General features: G+C 50.6%; 1 protein-coding gene across 1 annotated transcript; it reads right to left on the bottom strand.

The window, feature by feature from the left end:
- Positions 1-376: 376 nt before the first annotated feature.
- ITGAX (integrin subunit alpha X) lies at positions 377-19,842 on the bottom strand. Its single transcript, XM_087417363.1, has 30 exons — positions 19,711-19,842; positions 19,016-19,121; positions 18,432-18,535; positions 18,056-18,126; positions 17,790-17,904; positions 15,954-16,084; positions 15,689-15,834; positions 15,292-15,445; positions 14,830-14,980; positions 14,548-14,621; positions 14,254-14,383; positions 13,998-14,140; positions 13,672-13,812; positions 13,369-13,578; positions 10,036-10,166; positions 9,761-9,918; positions 9,464-9,618; positions 8,611-8,742; positions 8,449-8,522; positions 8,089-8,230; positions 5,619-5,735; positions 5,449-5,528; positions 5,275-5,358; positions 3,215-3,293; positions 2,993-3,100; positions 2,798-2,881; positions 2,478-2,591; positions 2,235-2,336; positions 1,877-1,987; positions 377-1,324 (listed from the first exon to the last, which is right to left on the bottom strand). The coding sequence occupies exons 1-30, from the start codon at positions 19,763-19,765 to the stop codon at positions 1,226-1,228; spliced, it is 3,501 nt and encodes a 1,166-aa protein (XP_087273489.1). The 5' UTR covers positions 19,766-19,842; the 3' UTR covers positions 377-1,225.
- Positions 19,843-25,521: the final 5,679 nt, after the last annotated feature.

Below are 25,521 nucleotides of genomic sequence, written 5' to 3'. Positions count from 1 at the left end.
CTGATCTAGGACTTCGAAGTGCCCTTCAGTCGATAACCATACGCAAATAATGTCCTCTTCACCACATCCCAGGATTTGTAAGAAACATCTGTGTATTGGTTCACTGCAATGACCTTTCCAGCTGAGAGAACAGCCACTGAGAGCTGCCCCTTCTCCTTGTCCCCCACCCACAGCCCCATCAACTTCCATCAGTGAAAGCCCTGAGAATGGAGTGAGTAGATTAAGGTCAGTTTACCCCCAAATAAAGGGATGTTCAGGGTCCACCATGATTAGGGGACACCATGAGTGTCATTGTACAGGACTCACATCCATAAAACGCCTTAATTTTAGACCTTTAACATATTTCCCAATAAAAGTACATACATCTTTTTTGTGCAATATGTTAATTTATTAATTTTAAAACATTCAAAATACACAATTTTTATAATAATGTTCTGGCATTTCTTCACTTACTATATTTGGAACCTCAAAAAATGGAAGTGACCTGGGCCTCTTGATCTCTGAAAGTTCCTGGAGCTGGTTGAGCCAAAGTCGCACTGGGGCAGTGCCCTTCCTGGGGTTCCACTCCTCCCTCCTAGCCAGCAATGCTGACCAATGCTAGAAGCCAAGGTTACAAATTCCAATGTGCAGACATTTCACTCTCAATTCCGTTTGGGAAATATGGACTGAGATTCCCAAGATGAAGCTAAGACCTAATACTGACAGTATTTTACTAGAAATGGGGATGACAGGGAGGCACAGAGCAACTCACGGTGTGTGCATTGAAGCCTACCTTCTAGAAATGGAATTGGATTCCTAACATCAAGCTAGAGAGTTCAGATGTTATCCTGTGAGTAATAGAGAGCCACTGAAAATGGATGAGGATATGTGGCTTGTTCAGGACTGTATTTTAGAAAGATCACTGGTGGCTAGTGGGGGAAGAGAGACCAGGGCCTGAGGCTATTGTCAACATATTTCTAGGAAGAAATTCCAAGTCAAGTCTTCCAGGAGGCATAGCAGGGATCCTGTCCTAGGGTTTCCAACTGGAGACTTTACAAGACAAATGGCCTTTCCCAGGCAAGACACTTTATGCAAACATGCTGAATCCTCCCAAAGGGAGAAAGCAGCCTGATCCCAGCCTCCTTTAATGGAACATTTCTTCCCCCGCAGGCTTGTCTTAGGTGAGAGTAAGAGGGCCAGGAAACCTCTCAGAGAGTAGATCCAAAGGAGAATAGGAGGTAGTTTCTTATTGCGCAACTTGGGGGTCTGATGTCCCATTTTCTGGGACAGTCTGTCCATTTGCTTCCTCCATAATTTCCTTGTACTGACGTTTGAAGAAGCCAACCTGTGGGGAAGGAAAGAGGAGAAAATCAGGAAGTCCAGTGGAAAGAGGAAAAGAGATGACTGTGGGAGGGAGAGGGATCACCATTTCTGGAACTCCTATTATGTTCAGGCACTGCACTAGGAATTTTATACACATTGTGTCATTTAGACTTTACCACAATTCTGTGAGCTGGGTAGATCACCTTCAGAATGAGAAATCAAGACCCAGAGTAGACAAGGCACTTGCCTACAGTCACAGAAAGAAGCAGCGGTGGTGTCAACATCAAATCCAGGGCTGTGCTTTTATGTTATAATCTGCTGTCAAGGGAAATGTAGAGAGACAGAGAAGAGTGGAAAAGAAAGGGAGAGAAATTAGAGGAGTCCTGAGAATCAGATAGGAAGCCACAAACACGGGGGACAGCTGGGGACTGGTGATGTCATAGGTGGGAAGGGATCTCTCAAATGAAGTGACTTGGCAAGAATGTGCATCTGTCTCCAAGGTAAGCTCTTTCTTACACTGCAGAAAGAGTGGAATCAAATGCTGTTGGTGTCAAGAGTGGGATGAAACACTCACCTTGTACAGTACAGCTGTAATGAGAGCCAGAAGCAGCAGTCCTCCCACAGAGCTGCCCACAAGGAGGGGGATGGGGTTGTGGACCTCATACTTCTCCAGCGTCATCCCCATCTGGAGTGAAGGTGACCCACCAGAAATTATCAGGCCTCTTGCTGTCTCAGTCTCTTCCCAGGTTCCCCAGTCTTTAACTCCCACTCCTCCTTCCCCAGGCCCTGCTCCAAGGGGTGAGATACAGAAGCATTCATGGGTTTAGGGACAAGCCCTCCCTCCAGGCTTGCAAGCCTCCCACCCAGCATCACAGATTTAGCAGCAGGAGCCCTCTTACCAGCCTGATCACTGCCTACCACACGACCACTACCTGGGCTCTCAAAAATGCCTCCTGTCCTGGAAGCTGGGAATACACAGATCTGTCGAATGTGATTTCAGCCACACTCACGACCAACAGCTTCTTCTGCAATGTCTGCAAAAGAGAGGGGGAGAGCTGGGGAACTAGCTCTGGGAAGGCTCAGAGTTTGAGAAATGTCCTGGCTTGAGGATGAGCACAGACACATCAACTACCACCTGAACCCAGGGAAGGGACTCTGCTGTTAGACCTACACACCTGTTTGACCCAGCCGAAGCTGAGGTTGCCCTTCAGGATGAAGTCAAGTTCCTCCTGGATGCCGAAGGAGGGGATGTCACAGCGGAAGCTCAGGCAGTCAGCAATGGAGCAGTTCTAGGGAGAGAGAAGTAGCACCAGGCCAGAGAAAGATGGGTTTGAAGGTGGAAGACAGCATTAAACTGTCTGATTTGAGGGGAGCAGCCACATCAGAATTCAGGAGGGACGTTCAGCAGATGGCCATCTGAACGTAACAGGGATTCCTGAATTAAATTCCTCTGATGTCTGGCTTAAAGTGGGGGACAGCGCAGAGCTCTCCTCACCAGCACAAGATTCTTCTGAATGTGGGTCAGGAAATCAGACTCTGTGGGCGCTATTTTCTCCCAAGGGCACTGAATGGATGGGTTCTAGGAAAAGACAGAGAGCAAGCACCTCAGGGGGGCCGTCAGGGATTCATGAGGGACAGGGAATCCAGGTAAAGGGTATTAGTGGAGGAGCCATACACAGTCCTTGAGTACCTGGGGGTGGGAGACCTCCACCTCTGTCCACACGGGCACTCGGTTCAGCTCCACAGGCACCAAGAAGTTGATGCTGACAGGCAGGTCCCTTTGTCCCAGGTTGTTTACCTGCACAGAGGGCAGTGAGGGCAAAGACCATGCCAAACCCCACATTCCCCCCCCGCCAATCTCTGGCTCCTGGGCCCCTGCCCCAGCCCACGTTCCTGAGTCACCATCACTTGCCTGGTATCTATGCTGGACCCTGCTGCTTTCCTTCTCCTCTGAGGCTGAGAAGTTGAGGTACTTGGTGGATTGTTCATGGCTGGGGAGAGAAGAGGCATGGGTAGATTTGAAGTTCTATGGGGGCCTCCTGAAGAGGCTCTGGCTGGGAGCATGACAAGACGGGGGTCACTGGGGCTTTGGAGTGGCCTAGAATGAGGTCTGTGGCTAACTTGGGGTAATGAGAGGGTGTAGGGACCAGGGCTACGCTTCCAGCTAGGTGCAAGGTGCTGGCAGAAGGTGCCAACAGAGGAAAGTGCCAAGGGGGCTGTGCAGAGGGTGGAGTGAAAGGGACTGAGAGCTATGCCACTGACTCACTAGGGGAGCAGGGGCCAGGGCCTGCCCTCTCTGTGCCTCAGTTTTCCTTTCAGCCCTTCACAGGCATGGAGGATGCTGGATGGGCATGTAGGACACAACAAAGATTTAGGAAGACTCAGGCTGATGCTGTTGACAAATGTCTACTGGACACTGCCCCTGTCTGGTGTTTCACAGGCCTTCCCTGGGGCCCTTCTCTCCTGTTTCTTTGGCTTTTCTGGGGTGGGGCTTGGAGGTGAAGGAGGGCCCAACAGCAGATTCTTCACTGGGTTTCAGTGTAACAATGCCTTCTGAGGCCTGCCTAGGCCCATGCCTGGAGACTCAGTGGCCAGCCTGGCCCCTCACACGAGCAGCTGGTCTCACTTCTGCCCCTCCCTGCTCCTCTCCTTGGGTACCTGTCCATTGCCTGCACAGTCCAAATTCTAGACCACCACTCCTACTCTGAAGTCTCATCCTTCTTCTGTGCGGGACTCCCCAAAAGTGCCCCAGCCTCATCCTGGGGGACCTTCTGAGTGCCCCCACCCACAGGGTTACATCTGCAGAGTACAGCTATGCTGTAGGGCCACACACGACTAGATGTGGTGTGCCCTGCCTGTGAGTGCCCTGCAAGGAAGTGTGCTAATCCCAGTGCACACTCCAGCAAGCAAGCTCAGAGCATGCACCTGGCTGGGCTGCCGAGAGCCCACAATATGAAGATGTGAATGAGCATGTGAAACTCTAGGCAGGAGGAAGACATCCAGTGAGTCACGTGGGCCGAACTAGCAGAGGAATGTACGCAGGCTAAGCCACATGGGCCTGTTACACCTCACAAATGCACACATCCCACAAGGGCAAGGGTTTACATCCGGTTTTGATTACACATAATAGAAGCTCAATAAATCTTTGCTGAATATCAAATGAATGTATGGAAAACAACCACAGCATTGCGTCTGGAACATAGCAAATGCGAGGAAGGTATTTGTTGAAGGAAGGCATCTGCTCAAACACTTGACTTGACTCCTTGGTTTCAAACACCTCGCCTATCCCTCCTTGGGCAGCATTATAGGGCATTTTCCTTTCATCCAGCTTCTCCCTGATATCCAGCCTCTGCAGCAGGCAGGTCATTTCTCCCTATCCTTCCCAAAGGGGACTGGGAAAAGGAGGAGTAGTGGTTCTAAAAGCCCTGTAGGGTGTAAATCTACTCCTAGCAATGAAGAATTGTACTGCCCAAATGCCAAGGGCCAAGTCAAATGCCGTGGACCCTTTAACCCTTAGCTGAGGCTCCTTTGACAGGAGGCCCTAGCCTCCTGGGAAACTCACACAGCTTCGGGGTGCAGAAGCACAGCCAGGCCCTTGGTGAGATTCTGCCTTGGATCGTGGTAACCTTGCTCCCCGCTATGGCTGTAGGAACCTTGAAGACAGGGACATGTCTCATATCTCTTAGGGAATGTAGGACAATATTGGGCTTTTGAGAAAGCCTTCTGAGAACTATAGCCTCTATTAAATGTAGGAAGTATGATAATAATATCACAATTATTATTATCATAGCTAGTCTGCAATAAACACTAGATGATTGATGAGTAAGTACAGCTAGCAGTATCATCTATTGATTGAAAGGGTGGCAATGAAACCTAAATATCCCAGATGTTTAGCTGCTGCCAGGAATGAGAATCTCCCCCAGCCCCACCAGAGTGATGGAGAAGAACGCTTTTGAGGTCGTGGTTTGGCACCTGCTGATCACGGTGTAGACAGCGTACTTCACCGGGAGCTCCAGCTGGAAGGTGGTCTTGCTGGTCCTGGGGGTGTTATTATCACTGAAGAAACAGAAGGATCTCGGTTGACAAGTGCTCCAGAGGAGGAGGCTGGGCGTGAAGGGGCGCTGCCTCAGGCCTGGCCCAGCTCACCTGCTCACATTGGCTGTCAGAAGAAGCCGATCTCCTAGCATGGCCTTGGAGGAGACGTCAAAGGTGACCATGAAGGTGATCTGAGAAAGAGGCAGGAACAGGGGGGAGGTCACCAAGGATTGAGACAGGGTAGGAGCAGAGGAGTGGGGGTGGGCAGAAGCAAGGCTGACCTGGGCGCCCTGGCGGAAGACAAGGTAGTTGATGCTGCAGCGAGTGCTCTGAGTGCCCTGGCCCCTGGATGGGGGACTGTCACAGGTTAGGCGTGGGGAGTGTGGCTGCAGCTGGCTCTAGGCAAGGACAGTTGAAAAAAGACAGGTGAGCATCTGTTAGTGTTCCAAAGAGACTCCATGAAGTAGTGAGAGTTTCCTGGAATCTATTTTAAGGTTATGTTTTACAAAATCCTTGGACACTACCTGGTCAAACTTCCTCCTAATGTAGAAATCCCAGATTTATTAGAGTTTCCCCCTTTTTTATTTATTATTTTTTAAAAGAATTTTTTATGGAAAATTTCAAACACACTCAAAAGTAGAGAGACTAGATAAATCAACCCCCATGTACCCATCGCTCAGCTTAAATTATCAACATTTGCCTACTCTTGTTTCATTCAGCTGCTCTCCACTTTTTTTTCTGAATAATTTAAAACACATTCCGAATATCATATTGTTTCACCCAGAAATATTTCAATGTATACCAACAACAGATAAGGGTATTTTTTACCATAACCACAAGACTCAACAAATCACACCCAACAAAACTAACAACTCCTAAATATCAGCTAATATCCAGGTCATGTTCAGTCTTCCTAGATTGTCTCCAAAAATGTTATTTTATAGCTCATTTTTAGATCAATATCCAACGAAGGTCCACACGTTGCATTTGGCTGATATGTCTGGAAGTACTTTCAATGACAGGGCGCTCACCCCTCACGCCTCTGGAGCTTGCCATTCCCAGTGCATTCCTTCAGACTAATCAAAATGTGTCTTCATTGGGAATACTAGCCTAAGAGAGACATAGGAGACCAACCAACCAAATGTAACATGTGGACCTAGTTTATATGCTGATTCAAATAAACCAGATGTAAAAAGATATTTTTGAGACAATTAAGGAAATTTGATTATAGTCCCCATACGAAGGAATCATTCATTTCATTGGGTGTGATAATGGCATTGGGGTCATATAAGATATCCCCACTATCCAGAACTATCTAGCAAAATAGGGAGGAGCACAATGGCACGAGGTCTAGGATTTGTTTTTGTTTTTTTTGTGTGTGAGAAAGAGCAGCCCTGTGCTAACATCTGCCAATCCTCCTCTTTTTTTGCTGAGGAAGACTGGCCCTGAGCTAACATCCATGCCCATCTTCCTCCACTTTATATGGGATGCCACCACAGCATGGCTTGCCAAGCAGTGCGTCTGTGCGCACCCGGGATCCGAACCGGCGAACCCCAGGCTGCCACAGCGGAGCGCGCGCACTTAACCGCTTGCGCCACTAGGCCGGCCCCATAGGATTTGTTTTAAAATACTTCAGCAAAGGGGGAAAAAAAAAAAACAGATGAAACAAATGTGGCAAAATGTTGCTAATTGTTGAATCTGGGTGATAAGTTCTGGGGAGGTTTGTTGAATTACTCTCTACTTTTGCAAGTGTTTAACATTTTTCATAATAAAACTTTGTTAAATCTCTGTTTCTCTTTGACACCGGGCAGTCCTAGTTCTGTCTTCTAGAACAGGGATTGCCAAACAACAGCCCACCACCAATTTTTATAAATAAAGTTTTATTGGAACACAGCCATGCTCATTCATATACATGTTGTCAATGGCTGCATTCGCCCTACAACAGGAGAGTTGAGTAGATGCGACGGACCCTGCACGGCCCACACAAGTGAAATATTTACTATCTAGCCCTTTATAGAAAAAGTACGTCAAGCCCTGATCTAGAGTAACCAATAAATTCAACTCCTACAGAATGGTGTTTTAAAATATTTGAAGGCTAAGATATGTTTTTCTTTTTTTTTTTTTTTGTGAGGAAGATCAGCCCTGAGCTAACATCCATGCTAATCCTCCTCTTTTTGCTGAGGAAGACTGGCCCTGAGCTAACATCTATTGTTCCTCCAATCCTCCTCCTTTTTTTTTTTGCCCCAAAGCCCCAGTAGATAGTTGGATGTCATAGCTGCACATCCTTCTAGTTGCTGTATGTGGGACGCAGCCTCAGCATGGCCGGAGAAGCAGTGCGTTGGTGCGCGCCCAGGATCCGAACCCGGGCCGCCAGCAGCAGAGCGCGCGCACTTAACCGCTAAGCCACGGGGCCGGCCCTATGTTTTTCTTTAAAAGAGGAATGTTGATATGATGTGGAATACAAAGAAATTTAAAGCAGGGTGCCCTCTTTCTCCACATTAACAGCCTCTTGGGTATTCCTTCTTGATAGCCAGTGCCCTTAAAACGCAATGCCTAGAGCTGAACACAGCTTGAGCCCACCCAGGTAAGTCCCCGACAGCACAACCACATCCATCCAACCATGAGCAGCCCAGACCTCTTGGCTTATGAGAGGCTGCTAAGCGATGGCAGCCCCAGCCTGAGCTTTGAACCCCACACAGGAGTCTACTGATCCCCAGTGGTCAGCCACTTCCTCCCCCAAGGGAATAATACCTGGACCCCTGCCACACGTCGATAAGACAGCCCTGGAGGGTAGAAAAAGGTGACTGCGGTTCCATAAGAGTCCTCGCCATCATTCCTCACTGTCACTTCCATGTTCAGCTCCAGGTTACTCCCCACAATCAGGGTCTTCAAGCTAGGTGTTGGGATAGAGGGCAGGATTCTGTGACTGGGGCTAGAAATGGTCTGGGGATGAAACACAGAGCGGGGAGGTCGGGGAGAGACGAGGGACAGGATGTCTGGTTTCCGAGCACAGGATAGAAATGGTAGTGAGGGCCGGGGCAGGAGCTCTAGGTTCCAGGAGGGGGCTGGGGGACCAGGGCAGATCTAAGGAGGTCTAAGGTGGCTTCTCACCCTGAGAAGCCAAAGGAGATGCCAAGGTCGTCCTGGCAGACATGGTCGGCTCCACAGTTCTTCTCAAAGGGGAGCTGAGAGGGAAGGCAAAGCCGGGTTTTCCCTAAGGTCTGGAGTCCACACCCTCCACCCTCTCTGGAAGATCCCAACACGGGGACTCACAGAGGCCGTGAAGTATCTCTGAGCATCCACAGCCAGTATAGGCCGGATGCTTCCGAAGGAAGGGATGGGCTCGCCCACCAGGGAGAAATTGAGACGCAAGATGATAGGAGTCACTGAGTCCTCCACACAGGCCTAGAGGATGGACATTGAAGACAGCAGGTGACTAAGGAAAGCACCCTCACGTTCATTAGCTGTGTCCCATCTCCTCATCTGTGGAATGGGGTAACAACGATACCTACCTGCACTCTATAAACGCTCATTGCTACGATCCCACCGTGCAGAACCTCTGCTGTGCTTGTCATCTGCCTTGAACTCCCTTCCCCCAGCCTCCCACAGGCTCACTCACTCTATTCAGCATCTTCTCAAACTTCACCTGCTCCAAGAAGCCTCCCAACACCTTCTTTGTTCTCTCCCTGGCTTTATCTTTCTTCATAGCATTCATCGCTACCTGACATCTATTATCCAGGAACCTGATTGTTTTTGGTCTTCCCCCAGAGCTCCCTATGGGCACAGGCTGTTTTGTCCACTGCTGTTTCCCTGGCACCTAGGATGGGGCCTGTCTCAGAGGAGCGGCTCGATGAAAGAATCCCTGCCCACCACCCCATAGTTCTTTGAAGCAACTCTCTTTCTTGAAATCCAGCTGTGTAGCTTCTGGCGATTGCAGCCAACCCATCCATTCATTCAGTCACTCGCTCTCTCATTCAGCTAACAAGTTTTAAGCACCTCCTGCATGCCAGGTACCGTGCTGCGGATGAGCCACAGCAAGGACCAGAACACACCCTGTTCTTTCCCTGCCCAGCCCACTGCCAGCCTCAGAATTGCCTCCATCCCCAGGACTCCGAGGTCCCCTCACCGGGAGGAGCAACTTCACAGCCTCACAGTGTTGCTTCAGCCCAAGCACTCGGACACGAGTCAGATTCCAGGTCTTTGTCTCCTCGAAGATGGCACGGGGACTCAGGCGGCCAGGGTCAAGGGTCAGGTCAAAGGTCACAGAGCTTTTGAGGTCACCTGTAGGGGAAAGTAAGGGATGGGGAGGGTTGAGAGAGCCAGGAACTCCTCAGGTGGGCAAGTGGCAAGGCAGGAGACAGGAGTCCTAAGCTGGAGGACTCCAGAGGTGAGGATGTCCTGGGCTGGAGAGGAGAGGACTCACCCAGCCGGTTCTTGGGGGTTTCATAAATACGAAGGCAGACATTGGCGACACCCAGTTCCCGGCCAGAGGCCATCTGCTCCTGACACTCAAACACAGACCTGGCAATCTCTGCAGGTGTGATGTGGATGTTCGTCCACACCCTGAGCACAGGTCTAGTCCTGTGGATAGAACACTGAGCTGAGGACAGGCTCTTGGTCCCGGGAGGACAACATGGGATGGGGAGTGGGGAAGCTGGTGTCCCATGTGGACTTAGGACCACCTGGGGAGCGTCTCACCTGAGCAGCAGCACGTGCCCCTGGGCCCCCACAGCCAGGTCCACCAGTCCGTCCAGGGTGAGATCCTGACCCCCGCTCAGCGACTGCCCAAAATACTGAAGCCTGGGGGAGAGCTGGGAGCCTGTGATCCGCTGGCCAGAGAGGGAAAGGCAAGCCGGGTTGAGAGGTGAGGGAAACAAGTTGGAAATCAGCAACAAGAGGAATAAGGAGGTAGGAATGTGGGAGACAGAAAGAAGAGGTAAGTAGTGAAAAGATGTTGCCAAGAAGTGCCTAAAAAGAGGAGGTGGGGATGGGGAAATGACGACTAGAGAAAAGGAAAGAGTCCTGAGACATAAATGAAGAAGTAGCGATTGAAAGACTGGCCTGGTGACCTGCTTCATTCGTTGCTTATCTAGTTAGTCTCAGGTTCCAATTCTGGCTCCTCCACTTATGAGCCATAAGGCCTTGGGCCAGGATTCAATCTTTCTGTGCCTCAGTTTCCTCATCTTTCACGTGGGGATAATACCTCAGAGTTCAGCCATGAGTAGTAAATGAATTAATTCATATAGTTCCTAGAACAGCACTTAGAATATGGTCACTAGTCAATTACTTATGATGATGAGTATTAAGGCTGGAAGGGACCTTGGAGCTCATCCAGGCCCACCTCCCACTTCACAGACAGTGCCAAGACCACACAGCCTTTAAGAGGCTGACTCCAGACCTGAAATCAGATCCTCTGACCTCATGCCCAAGGCCCCTTTTTGCTCCCCATGGCCATCCTGTCTCTTCAGAGGACTAGGAGGGGCCAAGTTGGAGTGGCAGCGCCCATACACAGATTCTACACGCCCCTTGAGGTCCCTGCTCTTTTATTTCCATCGCTCCTATAATGAGGAGCAATTCCTTGGAGAATGTGCCCTTTAAAACTCTGGGTGCTACTGGGACTGGCAGACATTAAGAGTAGTAATAATAAAATGAAAGAGAAATTTACCAATTACTAAGAGAGTCTAGAAAGGAAGGGCCGGCCCAGTGGAGCAGCGGTTAAGTGTGCGTGCTCCCCTGTGGCGGCCCGGGGTTCGCAGGTTCGGATCCCGCGCGCACACCGACGCACCACTGGTCAAGACACGATGTGGAGGCGTCCCATATAAAGTAGAGGAAGATGGGCACGGATGTTAGCCCAGGGCCAGTCTTCCTCAGTGAAAAAAAAAAAAAAGAGGAACATTGGCATCGGATGTTAGCTCAGGGCTGATCTTCCTCACAAAAAAAAGAAAGGAAGAAGGGGGTAGAAATAGTACAAACACAGTCAAGTGGCCTCACGCTCTGGGAAATTGATCTCACAGCCATATCCTCACATTGGTGTATGGGCCCATGGGGAACAAGGCAAGTCCTTCCCAGTCAAGTATGTGGTGGGATATGTCATGGAGGGAAGAAGGAAAATCACGGCGGGCCAGCGAATCTGGAAAGGTCTCCTCTTGGAGTCAGGCTTTGTGGGTATAACTCAAGTGATATTTGCAATTGGGGGTCTACGGAAATATGCCTCTAAGCTGCTGCAGCCAGGGGAAGATCAATAAGTTGGTGTGGACTGAATGTAGTTTCATGACAACAGGTGGCCTCTTGTTATTCTCAGAAAAGGCATTCACTCTCTTCCTAAAGTTCCAAGTTCTTTAGAACCCTTGCAGTTGTTCAACTGTATTAACAATAATGGATTTAATGATATAACACATATTATGTGCTAGGCACACGTGTATGTATGTGCTATATATGTCTTCATCCTCACAGCAGCAGCCCAATGAGGTTGACTCTACGATTATCACCATTTTACAGATGAGGAAACTGAGCACAGAGAGGTAAGTAATGACCACGATCACGTAGCTGCAAAGTGACAAAACTGCACAGATTGTCTTTGACATTTTTTTCCAACAACTTTTTGAGACATAATTCACATACTGTATAATTTACCCTTTTAATGTACACAAGTCAGTAGTTTTTAGGATGTTCACAGAGTCATGCAACCACCACCAAATCAATTTTAGAACATTCTCATCACCCCAAAAAGAAACCCCATACCCGTCAGCAGTCACCCCCTTGTCCCTCACTTCCCCCTACTCCCAGCCCCCAGCAACTACTAATCTACTTTTTGTCCCTATGGATTTACTTATTCACATAAATGGAATCATACAATATGTGGTCTGTTGTGACTGGCTTCTTCCACTGAGCATAATGTTTTCAAGGTTTATCTATGTTGTAGCATGTCTCAGTACTTCATTCCTTTTATGGCTGGGTAAAATTCCATTGTGTGGGTATACCACACTTTATTTATCTATTCATCAGTTGATGAGCGTTTGAGTTGTTTCCACCTTTTGGTTATTATGAATAATGCTGCTATGCACATTCATGTATAACTTTTGGTGTAGAATATGTTTTCAATTCTCTTGGGTGTAATTGCTGGGTCATACGGTAACTCTCTGTTTAACTTTTTGAGGCAATGCCAAATTGTTTTCCAAAGTAGCTGCACCATCGTACTTTCCCACCGGCAGTGTATGAGGGTACCAAATTCTCCACATCCTCATCAACACTTGTTAGTATGTGTCTTTATGATTCTAGCCATCCTAGTGAGTGTGAAGTGGTGTCTCATCGTGCTTTTGATTTGCAGATGACTGACAACTTATGTTGTTGAACATCTTTTCATGTGCATATTGGTCCTTTGTATATTATCTTTGGAGAAATGTCTATTCAGATCCTTTGCCTGTCTTTCAATGGGGGCTTCTTTGACTTTTGCCAAGGGTCTCTGCCGCATTAGTTGAAGGGCTCCTGCCTATTTGGGCATTTGGCAGGATAACTGACGGCAGGAGAGAAGAAAGTCATATAACATCTGAGGATGAAGGAGTGAGTGGACAGGCAGACTGAGCAGCCGGACCTAAACTGATTGGCAACAGGGAGCCACCAAGAGACCGAGTACTGGGTTAGCAGTCAGGAGATTGGAACCTCCCTAATTACCATTCCTGATCCACTATAAACCCTAGACAAGTCAAGTCACTTATGTCTTCCGCGCCCTAGATTTCACCTGTAAGATGGGTTTGCTAACGTCTGGCCTATGTACCTTGTAAAGCTGCTGCGGGATTAAAAGGTCTGGGTGGAGAACCCACTTAAGTATCAAGTCCCCACACAAAGCAAGGAACCTACCAGTCAATGTTTTCATTTCTCAAATTCCGCAGATTTTGCTTGCTGCCTACAAGGTGCTCAGTGCTGGCAAAGGAGGTAAGATGAGCTAAAGGAGAATTTTCCAGGTGCAGTGTAGAAGATGGGGAGAAGCAAAAGGAGGTTGTTGTAGGGACAGGATCTGTGACCAGTCCTCACCTGGCTGTGGGAGGGGCTTATGCCCGGTCCTGAGGTTCCATGAAATAGATAGACGGCACCCTGGTTCTCCTGCTCTCCTGGGGCCCCAATGGCCACATCTGTCAGCTTGTCCCCATTCGCATCCCCCAGCACCGTCAGGGCTGCCCCAAAGCGGCCCCAGGGGTGGCCCTGCTCCCCACGGAGAACAGCTTCACACTGCCACTTAGCCCTCTGCAGAACAAAACCAGTGTCAGGACCCAACCCAGGCAACCCCTCCACCCCACACCCAGGCCCCACCCAGCCCAGGTCTCACCAGCCACTCACCCCCCGGGGCAAAGAGCACACAGACACCTGGCCCCCCTGGGTTGGCTCGTAGTAATGGGGAGCCCCAATGAGGACCAGGTCGGAGCTGCCATCTCTGTCCACATCCACAGAGCACAGGGAGGCCCCGAAGTAGGAGCCGATCTGCAGGGCAGAGCCTGAAGTCATCCTGCCTGCCCCTGCCGGAGGAACCCCTTCTGGGCCAGGACCCGCCTCTACCCAGCCACCAGGACCTCCCCCCATGGGCCCCAAACCCCCTGCGTCTCCCCCCTCTCTGTCCCTGGAGACCCTGCCACCGTCATGTTCCACTCGGCTTCCTTCACACCGACCTGGGTGCCTGTGACGTTAGCCTTCAGCGTCCATTGCCTGGACACCTGGGTGAAGATGCCAACCATCCCGGTGTGCTGATGGCGGGGGGCCCCCAGGACAAGGCTCTGCACCCCCTTCCAAAGGGCCAGCTCGGTGGAGTAACCTGAGGGGGCCAGGCCTCAGCACAAAGGCTTTCCCTCTAGCCCCCTCCCCTGGGCTCCTGCCCCCCCAGGCAGCTCATCCCCCACCTGTCCCCCAACCACAGCCTTTTCTCACCCAGGTAAGAGTCTCTCATGTCCACATTGTTCTGAGACACGTAGATGAAGGTGGGGCTCATATTTGGGGGGTATAGGAAGGCACCTCCAGACCAGCCAAAGCTCCCCACAGCCCCCAGAACGGGCCCATCCTGGGAGGAAAGGATTCCAGGGCTGAGCAGGCCAGAGTGAGACGACAGCCTACTCCAGAACAATGCCTGCGCTGACCCCACTCACTCATGATGCCCACCCTTGCCTTCCCTCCTCCCTTCTCTCCCTCATTCTACATCAGTGGCCTGAAAAGTGCCCCACTCACAGGCGTGAACACAGCACTGAAGCCCTCCTGGGCCATCTCCAATTCGAAGGAACTACTGCTTAGGGTCTGTGTACCTAGGTGAAGGCATGACACTTAGATTCCAGGGGGAAAGACAGGCTTTGCCAGGTCCAAGAAGTACACCTCAGCTGTAAGAGGATCTAATGTTGGAGACTAATACTGAAAGGGAAGGGTTAGTGCCCATGACACGGGTGTCTGGGTTCAAGAAGGAAAAGAGTTTATGGGTGAAGGTTTCTCAAGTGAGTAGTTTCATCTCTGACTTACCTTCAATGGCAAAGATCTTCTCTTTCAATTGGTTTTGAACGTCTCTCAAAGCATCAAAGTTCTCCACGGTAAATATATGTTCATGGGAGGGCTTCGACGCAATGTCATTTAATTCTTTCCAGGATTGTAGCCCTTGAAAAGCCGATCCCACCTGTCCCCAACAAAGACCAACTCCATGAAAATTATCAGAAATCTAATATGCCTACCGTGTGCTGGGTGCTGATATCCTCCAATAACCCAGCAAAGTCAATATTATTACACCCGATGTACAGGTGAGAAAAATGCGGTTCAGACTGCATCAAGGAGTTTAGGGAAAAGGATCATGGGTCCCCCAGGCTGGAATAGAGTTTTCCCCCTGGAGGTAATAGAAGCTGAGGGAGCTGGGGTTTCTGTCCTTGAGGGGGAAGTTGCCTTAAGAGGAAGAAAGGGGAGGAAGTGGTTGGAGGGCATCCCACATCCTACCCCGACTGCATAGCGGATGATGCCCGCCGCCTCAGCCATGGGGATGACAGCCTCATAACCCAGGGGGTCGCCTTGTTTCCGCCCATCGGTGATGACGATGAGGACCTTGGAGGCATCCTTTCGGGCCCCACTTTGGGCACTGAACAGTTTTTTTCTGTCAGGAAAGAAGAGAGTCCTGAGGCCTGTGAACAGAACTGCTGCTAGTCCCTGTGCCTGTGTGAGAACAAGGAGATGCCACTTCCTCTGGGAAGCCCCGGTCCCATCCGGAGGGCCCCAGCTTGGCCAGGAGACCACAGACAAATTTTGGTCCTCATCTGTCCCTTTCTCATGGAGCTAGATGAGGCCCAAAGGAAGACGAGATGCTTTGGGGAAGGGTGTGGGAGAAGTCAGGACTCACGTGACCTCTCGGATGGCTGAGGCTGTGTGAGTGTACCCTCTCAGCTGGCGTACAGAATTCAACAGGTCTAGTGGGTCTGAGCTGTGCATGAAGAGTTCGAAGGTGAAGTGCACCTGGAATATGCTGGCGAACTGCATCAGGGAGAACTGGAAAAAAAAACGTGGGGCTGGGGGCCAAGGCCACCCCACCAGAACCCCTGGGGCTCCTCCCACCAGCCTCCCCCAGTAGGCCCTGCACGCTCGCCTTCCCTCCCCCGAGGGCACACCTGGGTGCTGGGTCTCTGGAACTGGCTCATGATAGCTCTCACGAAGTTCAGCATCTTGGCAAAATCTCTGGAGTTGATGCTGCCTGAGCCGTCAATCAGGAACACAATGTCATGATCCTGCTTCGGGCACTCTGGGGAAGGAGGTGGCACCATCGGGAAGGCCAGAGTCAGAGCCCAGGACCTCAGCCTCCTAGACTCAAAACTAACCCCCTCACCCCCACAGTGGCTTCCCTAACCCCGACCTAGAACAGGGCCCTTCCATCTCCTAAAATCTCTAAAGAGGCTACATCTGTGATTCAGCTGCTCAAACCTGCACAGCCAGCCTGGTTGATAAAAAAAGTGCAAGTTCCTCCAATCCAGATGGTAAGAAGCTGAGGGGCCCTCCTTCTACCTTGGCTGTCCATGCCCCTCCCCCTCGGCCCTACCCCACCTCTTCCCCCAACATCCCCATGATCCAGCATGAAAGGACCCTGCTCTTGCCCCTGGCCAGGGTCTGTCTTCATTGGTGAGTGCCAAACTGTACTTTTTTTTTTTTTTTTGCTGAGGAAGATTGGCCCTCAGCTAACATCCATTGCCAATCTTCCTCTTTTTGCTTGAGGAAGCTTCACCCTGAGCTAACATCCATGCCAATCTTCCTCTATTTCATACATGGGTCACTGCCGCAGCACGGCTGCCAACGAGTGGTGTAAGTCCACGCCCAGGAATCGAACCTGAGCCACCGAAGCAGAGTGCACCAAACTTAACCACTAGGCCAGGGGGCCAGCCCATTGTTAAATATTTTTAAGTCACCCATGTTGACAGCCACACACTGGCCCTATTCTGTTTTCAGCATAAATACAGGCCCCTACTCCCCTTCTGGATAAGTGTAGAATCTGTCCTCAGAAGAGGAAGCTCTCCCAGCTCCCAGAGAGGAGACCCCATTCCATTCCTAGCTCCCAGCTTCCCCTTTCTGCCCCAAAGGCCTCCCACCAGGTAGAGTGGTGTCCTGGGTGTTCTGATGGGAGCCCAGGCGCCTGGGGGTGAAGTCTAGAGCCCCATTCAGTGGCCGGATGTCCATCTCTCCAAGGGCCTGAGTGTGAATGTGAAACCAGGGAGGGGCCTTGGTCTGCTGTGGGCTGGATCTGAAAAGCTCACATTCCACCTCATCTCCCATCCTCACCAGCACAAGGGAAGCCAGATCCTATGTCTCAACCTCCACACACACACACACACACACACACACACACACGCTCACACACACACGCACACATACGTGTGCGTGCACACATGTGCACGTACACATGCATGTGCACACACGTGTGCTTACACGGGCACACACATCCCTGCATCTATACACATGCACATGCACGCACACACACATACACACTGTTTAGTGTCTGCACCGTCATCATCCTTTCCCAGGCTGCTGCACAAACCAATTGGTTATACCCCAGGGTGCACTGGGTGGAAATAAATTCCCTTCTCTCTAAAAATAATAGCAGCTGGCATTAATTGAGCCCTCACCACATGCCAGGCACTGTCCTAAACCCTGGCCATGGATCATCTCATGTTATTCTCAGCGCTGAGTGTGTTATTATCCCCATCTGACAGACGAAGAAACTGAGGCTCAGAGAGGCTAAGGTCATAGAAAAGGCCTGCAGTGGGATGGTGATGGGGCACTGGGGAAGCAGGCGGTGACTCCCAGCCCGTGTTTAGAGCCACTACACCATCCAGTAAATATTTTTTTCCGTGTCTTGCTTTTTTTATCCACTCTGGCAAGAGTGCCTCTGGCCCCATTGCACCCCTAGTCAGCCATGAGTGGGCTCCTCAAAGGACAAGGTGGCCCCGAACACTCACCCTGCAGGGCAGCAGGGAGCCTCTGGGCCTGCCAGGATGGGGAGGCCATCAGGAAGCAGAACCCAGTCAAGTACACGTTCTCCCTGCATGCATGGTGCACGGTGGGGCCACAGGCCTGGGGACAGAGAGGGCTGGTGGGAGGGGCTTCCCTGCTTCTGTCCCACCCTCCAACCCCAGCACCTCCACCCTAGTCAAGACCCCAGCCCCAGCAGCCCCAGGTCCCCACTCCTCCCCTCAGGATGCTCTCGTGACTCAGGGCAACTCACCAGCAGCTGAGAGGGGTTGGTGGCAGCCGCCAGGGACAGGCCCAGAGACATGTTCACAGCCTCTGGGGGGACTAAGGAGACAGATATTTGCACGGTCACCCTCAGGACAGAGGAAGCTGTGTAAGATCTGGGCAGGGGGCACCTCAACCCTGGGAGACAAGGAGATCTAACAGGTCAAGGGGGCTTTCAGGTCTTGGTGAAGCTACGGGGGGCAGGGGTATGTTGGGCAAGGAGGCCTTGAGGGGGTCAGGAAGCCTGTCTGAGGGTAAGGGTCTGCAGACAGAGCTGAAGCTGGGAAGTGGGTCTCCTATGCTCCGCTCAGGCCCCCAGATCATGGCAGCCAGGACCTGGGTCCCGGGGAGGGGCAGCGACTCACCCTGCAGGCGGATGGCCTCACACCTGCCTGTGCTGTAGTCACACTGGTAGAGGCCGCCTGTTTGGTTGGCAGCCTTTATCTCCTGGGGGGCTCCAACCACCACCCTGGGGGGAAAGAACACTACAGTTAAGAGTGTGGACACTGGAGTCAGACTTCACCTCTCTGAGCCTCCATTTCCTCATCTGTGGACTGGAGATTAACAACAATTTAAGCTCCAGTGGGATGGATTTTTGTCTGTTTTATTCTCTAGTGTATGCCTGGCTCCTGAGACATACAGAAGATGCTCAACAAATATCTGTTGAATGATTGATTACTACCTCATAAGGTTGTTGTGAGGACTAAATCATGGCCCACTAAAGGGTGCCTGGCACAGCGCCTGGCGCTGTGCTCAATAAACATTAGCTGTGATTGTTGAGATGGCAAGGCAGCGCCTGCTTTCAGTCCAGCTCTTCATGACCTTGGGGGAATTGCCCTACCCGACAGAGAAGACAGTTTGTGAATATAGGGAAGGGCATGGGGAGGAACAGGACTCTGTGCAGCGAGAGGCATTGAGAGCCAGAGGCCAGTCACCACCCGGGCCTCACCGAGAGTCGGCGTACTGGACCACGCTGTGTCCAAAGCCAGCACTATCCATGTGGAAGATTGTTGGCTGGTCCGTGTCCAAGTTGAAGCAGAGAGAGGAAGCCAAGGCTGAGGAGAAGAGTGAGAAGAGAAGCTTTGGAGACGGGTCTTCCTCCTGCTCTATCTCCCTGGCCCCCAGCCCCCTGCTCTCCTCTCCAGGCCCAGTGTCCCAGCGTCTCCTGGTCTTCTGGACTCCCAGGCTCAGACCTCCCTCGGCCTTGCTTCTCCCCTTCAGATAGTCCAGAGACAGCACTTCACCCTGGCTTGCTGGCAAGTTTCAATTCTCCATTTCCACAGAGCAGTACACAAGCTCTGAAGATGCTCCTTCCCCACCCCCACCCCTGGGGTTCCTAGGAGGGAGAGTCCAAGAAAACTTGGGGCCAAAGGGACCCTGTGGACAGAACACAAGGTTGACTTGTTTTGCCTGCTTGAGAAATCTCTGGGTTGTCCAGGCAACCGGCATCTCTTCCAGCATCTCTTGAACTTCTGCCAAATTGGTTCATCAGTATTCTCTCCCTCCACAAACTAAAGACCCCAAACCCTATGTAACTCCAGATCCCTCCCCTAACGTCTTAGTCTAAAACATGTGCGTTCTCAGCTCTCTCCATTACCTGGACCCCAACCCCCTTTTCCTCTTTCATCAGATTCCCCAGCTTACCCATCAGCAGGAGGAGAGATGTCCTGGTCCTGGTCATAACTGGAAGGTCAGACATGTTCTTCTGAGCTCCTAGCCACTGGAGGCACAGCCGGACCAAGGTGCCAAAGGAGGAAGCGAGCAGAGAGGTGGTCAGGGGGCTGGAGGCAGGGAGGGAAGTTGTCAGCATGACTCAGAAGTAGAGGGTGGAGAATACAACTAACTAAAATAAGCAAAGAAAGGGGCCGAGGCAGCCCATGCACTTCAGGTCTAAGAGTCTTTCTAACCACAGATGACTTGGCTTGCTTCTCTTGCCTCACCAGTCTAGGCTTGTGTGGATGCAAATCCCCTGCCCTGTTCCACCTCTCCCAGGATCCCTTGACCTTGAAACTTCAGTTAGCCTGGGCAGAAGAAAGGGGCAGATGCCAGGGTGGGGTCAGGGCCCTAATGGAGACCTTGGTGGGAACCCTCCACTTCTGATCTGGAAACCTCTGGGCCAGGGAGTCAAGCATCTGGCTCCTAGGAGGAGTACAGAATGGATGTTCACTCATTTATTCAATAAGCCTAATTTGAGGCTGATTATGCACAACTTCTGTTAGCAGAGGGAGAAAACACAAACCACAAGGCCCCAGCCCTGGGGTCAGAGGAGAATGCGAATGTGTAAACAGCAAGTCTCACTATGAGGGGAAGCCCATTGACCACAGGGTGCCTTACCCAGGGTAGGAAGGTGTGGATTTCCAGGAAGGCTTCTTGGAGGAGGTGGCACTTGAGCTGAGTCTTGAAGACAACTGACTATAGGGGAACGTGTTTCAGAAGAGGTAGCCAAATGTGTAAGAAGCACAAGACAGGAGGGCCTCTGGGAAAATCAGTGATAGAAACCAGAGAGTGGGAGGTGGGAAGCGGCAAGAGATGAGGTCAGGGCAGTGGGGCAGGAGAGAAGGGGAAGCAGTCCCCCTGCCCAGAAAGCCACCTTCAGGCATATTGACTTTATGCTGAGGGTAGAGGGAAGCACTGAAGTGAACTGGAAAGACAGATCTTCAAATTTATGTTTTAGAAGGCTAGAAAGAGGGGCTGTATGGGGCATGCTTTCTTTGGAAACTAGCTGGAGACAGATCAGTCAGGAGGCAGATGGTGGGGGCCTGTGGAATGAGCTAATGGCCATGGGAATAGACCGGAGGCAGACTGGTCCCTGAGGAGAGGACAGTGGTGATGGTCCTGAGCTAGAGAGTACTGGAGGAAGGGAGGAGAGGTGCGTTAGGCCAATTTTAGTTTTAAGAAAACCAAAATATAGTGTTTAAGAGCTTGGCTCTTTCAACCTCTCTATGCCTCAGTTTCCTCATCTGCAAAATAAAGGTAATAATAAAAGTATCCACCTCCTATTGTTGCTGGGAAGGTTGAGTTAGTCAATGTGAAATGCTTAGAAGAGTGTGTAAGAGCTTTAATTATTGGCTCTTATCATTACCATGCTGTGAGGATTATTGTGTTAGATAAGAGGGGCCTGAAGGGCTTCCAAGAGGAGATGTCCTGGAGGCAGTTGGATATGTGGGGCAGATCTCAGGAGACAAGTCTGGGCTGGAGATGAGTTTTAAAACCTTCAGCAGAGGTGCTGGATGAGATCCTGGTAGGAGTGTGAAGAGGGAAGAGAAAAATGGAGCTGGAGTAGGTCCCAGGGAAATGCCAATGTTGGCAGCAGAGCAGAAGCCCATGAAGATTGAGAAGGGAGGGGTTCTCAAAGAGGGAGAAGGAAACCCAGGAGAGAGAAGGGCCTTGTGGAAGGCAGCCTAGAGAGCCTGGAGAGAGTGTAAACAATGTCACAGGCTGCCAGACATCAAATGAGGTAAGAAACGAAGAAGGCCTAGGATCTGGCAACAGAGGCTGGCAGTGACCCTAGCGTGGGCCATGCCAGGATAGTGGGGGAGGGGCTGGGGCTGAGGAATGTGGGCAGCAGTATCACCTGGAGGTAGGCAGCCCTGAAGAGACCTCAGACACAATATGGCTGGAGAAAGGCCCTGAAATTCTCCCGAGATGAAGAAAATTTGAGAGAGAGAAGAGAGGGTGGGGTGTTCAATTCCAAGAAGGAAATGATGACAAAAAATCCCAATAAGGAGAAAGAAGAAGTGGCTAGACTCTAAAGAAGATAAAAGATGAGCTGAAAGTGACTCAAGCCAGAAGAAGTCTAGGAAACTCAAGGCTAGTCTTACAGACAAGGCGAGTACCAGAGAGGGCCCCAGCCCTCAAAGGTGCCTTGAATCCCCTAGCCTTTCCATGGCTCCCTTTCCTCAGGCTTGGGTTCCACCCTTGGTGGGTGAGGGTGGACAAGACAAGAATGCTGGAAGAATAAGACTCCATCTCTTCTTTCAAGCTGCCTGACGCACTTCCATAACACTTCAGAGAAAAGCCAAGGTAAGACACCTCACCTTTGGCAAGGATAACTTAGATCATAAAAGTGTAGACCAAGATGTATCCTTAGTTCAACCCACTCATTTTACAGATAAGGGAAGTGAGGCTCCAGCCGGGGACCTTAGGGTGTCTAAAACTCACAGCCCCATGTCAATGAATCATGGCTGTGACATTTCCAGAAAAAGGATGGCAGCTGAAGGGGATGATATAAGCAAGGAAAGGGTGGACACCCAAGTTACCCATCTCCTCAGCCCAGTTGGCCATGAGTCAGTCACGTCCAGCTCTGTCCATCTGGCACCCCTAGTGCTCAGAGCCCAGGCTGAGCTTGTGGGAAGAGATCAACGGCAGAGGGAAGATCTGGGGAAATTTGGAGAGGAGCCAGCCTTTACCACTGCCAGCATTCCTGACTCAATAAGTTTCTGCTCTGTCCCTGAGCTTAGAGGTACTGACTGAAGAAGATTCTGGCAGGGTGGTGGGGCAGGAGGAACTGCATCTGATCTGCCATACATTGGAGGTGGGGGCGGAGGGTGGAGAAACCAGGACAGAAGGTGCTTTAATTCAGGTCTGATTTGCCTGAGCTAAGTGGAAGTAAATAATTTGGGGTCTGTCTCCTGGGTTGCTTCTTTTCCACGAGAAGAAGAGAACAGAAATCTGGTGGGCAGAAACTCTCAGATTTCTCAGTCCATTTCCACACCCTCCGCCCCCGCTCACCCATGGGGCCTGAATAAACTTCCCCTAAAGTTTCTGCCCTTCCTCTTGCTACATGCAATCTGTCTCACTTCTCTGTCTTTGAAGGACAATTCCCTACTCCACCCTCAAAATTTCTCAAAACAGAATGTATTTTAATTCTACACACATGCAGAGGTACTCAGGCAGAGGCTCCCCTCCAAATCATCTGGTTCTCCCTGCACACCTGGATCCCTGGGCATGGACTTCTGGTGTGATGGATCATTTGGGAATCCTGGAGGGTTTTAGCCAATGGTTGAGAAGCTTGGGACATGGAAATGTTGACTTAGAAAGTAAATTGGGAGCCCGGCCCAGTGGCGCAAGTGGTTAAGTGCGCGCACTCCGCTGCGGCAGCCTGGGGCTTGCCGGTTCAGATCCTGGGCGCACACCGATGCACCGCTTGGCAAGCCATGCTATGACGGCGTCCCATATAAAGTGGAGGAAGATGGGCATGGATGGTAGCCCAGGGCCAGTCTTCCTCAGCAAAAAAAAAAGAGGAGGATTGACAGATGTTAGCACAGGGTGATGTTCCTTACAAAAAAAAAAAAACAGAAAGTAAATTGGCCAGTTGTTTTACCTGCAAAAGAAGTTTATTTGGGAATAGCCATGAGAATTGCAATTCACGATAAGCAGGGTATGGCTGACCATAGGCAAATCCAAAGAAACAAAGGAAGGGGCTTGCTTTTATAGAGGAAAAGGGGGAGTAAGGAGGGGCTGTAATAAACAAAGAGCCTTTGGAGGAAACTGGGAGCCCAAATGTTAAGATTTCTCATTGGTTGGGTTGCTACAGTCTCTCATTGGCTGGGCTGTTGCCAGGTGGGAAGAGAAATCTTCCTTCCTTCTGCTGTATAGTAAAGTAGTAAACACCTTCCTGTCGGAGATGTAAGCTTCCATCTTTTCCTCCTTGGAATAATTGAGGACGTATGACAAGGCGTGAAAGCTCCCCCTACAGACCTTCCATTGGTCGAGCTTTCATTCATTAATTCACAGAAAGGAGAAGCAAGCACAGGGTAACAACCTCTTGATGACAGAACAAAGGAGCTGTGGCAATACTAACATTAAAATCACTGTGCACTTTGTGTCTATTAGCTCAATGAATCCTCACAACAGCCCTATGAGGAGGGGGCTGCTGTTATCCGCATTTTACAGATGCAGAATTGAGACACAGAAAAGTTGAGTCATTTGCCTCAGGCTGCCCAGCTAGTACAAAGTGAGCACAAGTTTCAAGGCACTGGAGTCTTTTTTTTTTTTTTTTGGTGAGGAAGATTAGCCCTGAGCTAACATCCAATGCCAATCCTCCTCTTTTTGCTGAGGAAAATTGGCCCTGGGCTAACATCTGTGCCCATCTTCCTCTACTTTGTATGGGACGCCGCCCCAGCATTGCTTGACAAGCGGCCCGCCCGCGATCCGAATCTGTGAACCCTGGGCCACTGAAGCGGAGCTCGCGAACTCAACTGCTGCGCCACCAGGCCGGCCACGGCACTGGAGTCTTAATCGCACTGTTAATGATCTTACTTCCTCCTCTCTACTCCACCTGCTGCCTGGGCAGCATTTGTTCATTCAACCATTCATCCCACATAGGAGCTGCTCACATGACCCAGGCTGTGGGCAGTCTGCTGGGAAAGCAAGACAAGCAAGAAAGGGTGTGAGTGCTCCAGGAGATCATACCCTACAAGGGAGACTATTCTGATGCATTCGAATCCGAAGTTTTACTAGACAGCACGGTGACCCAAGTGACCTGAGTGACCCAAGGGAGGAAGTGATTAGCTCTGCTTTGGTGAGTCTCAGAAGAAGATGGTTGGAGCAAAAACATGGAATGCCTTGATGTGCCAGGGACTGGGGTAGGGACTATAGACTTCTTCAATCTAGGGCCTATGTCCTTCTAACCCCCTTATCCCCAGCACTCAGCACAACACCTGACACATAGGAAGCACCCAATCAATACTCGGTGAAGGAAAGAAGCTAAAGAATGGCAGAGCTAATCCCAGGCACGAGCACGAGTCTTTTTGTACAGAAGATCCAATAGTTCCAATCTCAGTCACTGTTGCAGCTCAGTTATGGGCCTGGGAAAGAGCACTTGCTGCTGTTTGTTGCTGCAGTTGTTAAAAGCTGAGGGCACGGGGAGAGTTAATAATCAGCCTTCCTTGGTGAAGAATAAAAGGTGACACCCTCTCGATGAGAGTCCACTGAGAGCAGTTACTCATTTCTCCTTGTCTCTCCAAGGATGCACATTAGACCTGCAGTAGACACAACCAGGGGCGTACACGTCTGTTGGGTGTATGGATGGACGGATGGTGGGAGGGTAGATGAGTTCGTGTATGGACAGGTGAGCGGGTGGATGGATGGGTGGGTGAAGGGGAGGCTGCACAGACTTGAAGTCAATGGACCAAGTGCTCAGCCCAGATCACCCTGAGGCCTGCTCAATAGTTGCATAAATCAGACAGCTGCCTCAGAACATGGCAGAAGCAGTCTTTCTAGGAGGCAAACTAACTTGAATTGGGGCAAATTTAGGATAAAACAGGGATTTGTTTAGGTTGAATAGAAAGCCACAGGAGATAAGAAGAGGAAAGCAGAGGGACATCAGGATGCACAGTGAACATGTATCTGGTGGGTAAGGAAAATGAGGCAACGAGTGAAGGGAAGAGGACGAAAGCAGCACCAGCTGGCTCATGTACATCCATTGACAAAACTTCTGAGAGAGCTAAAGGT

This window comes from Ceratotherium simum, chromosome 26, assembly GCF_057802395.1.
Source record: "Ceratotherium simum simum isolate JZ-2026a chromosome 26, ASM5780239v1, whole genome shotgun sequence".
NCBI lineage: Eukaryota > Metazoa > Chordata > Mammalia > Perissodactyla > Rhinocerotidae > Ceratotherium > Ceratotherium simum.
Note: the sequence above shows the minus strand (reverse complement) of the source record. Positions and strands in the feature narration are given on the sequence as shown.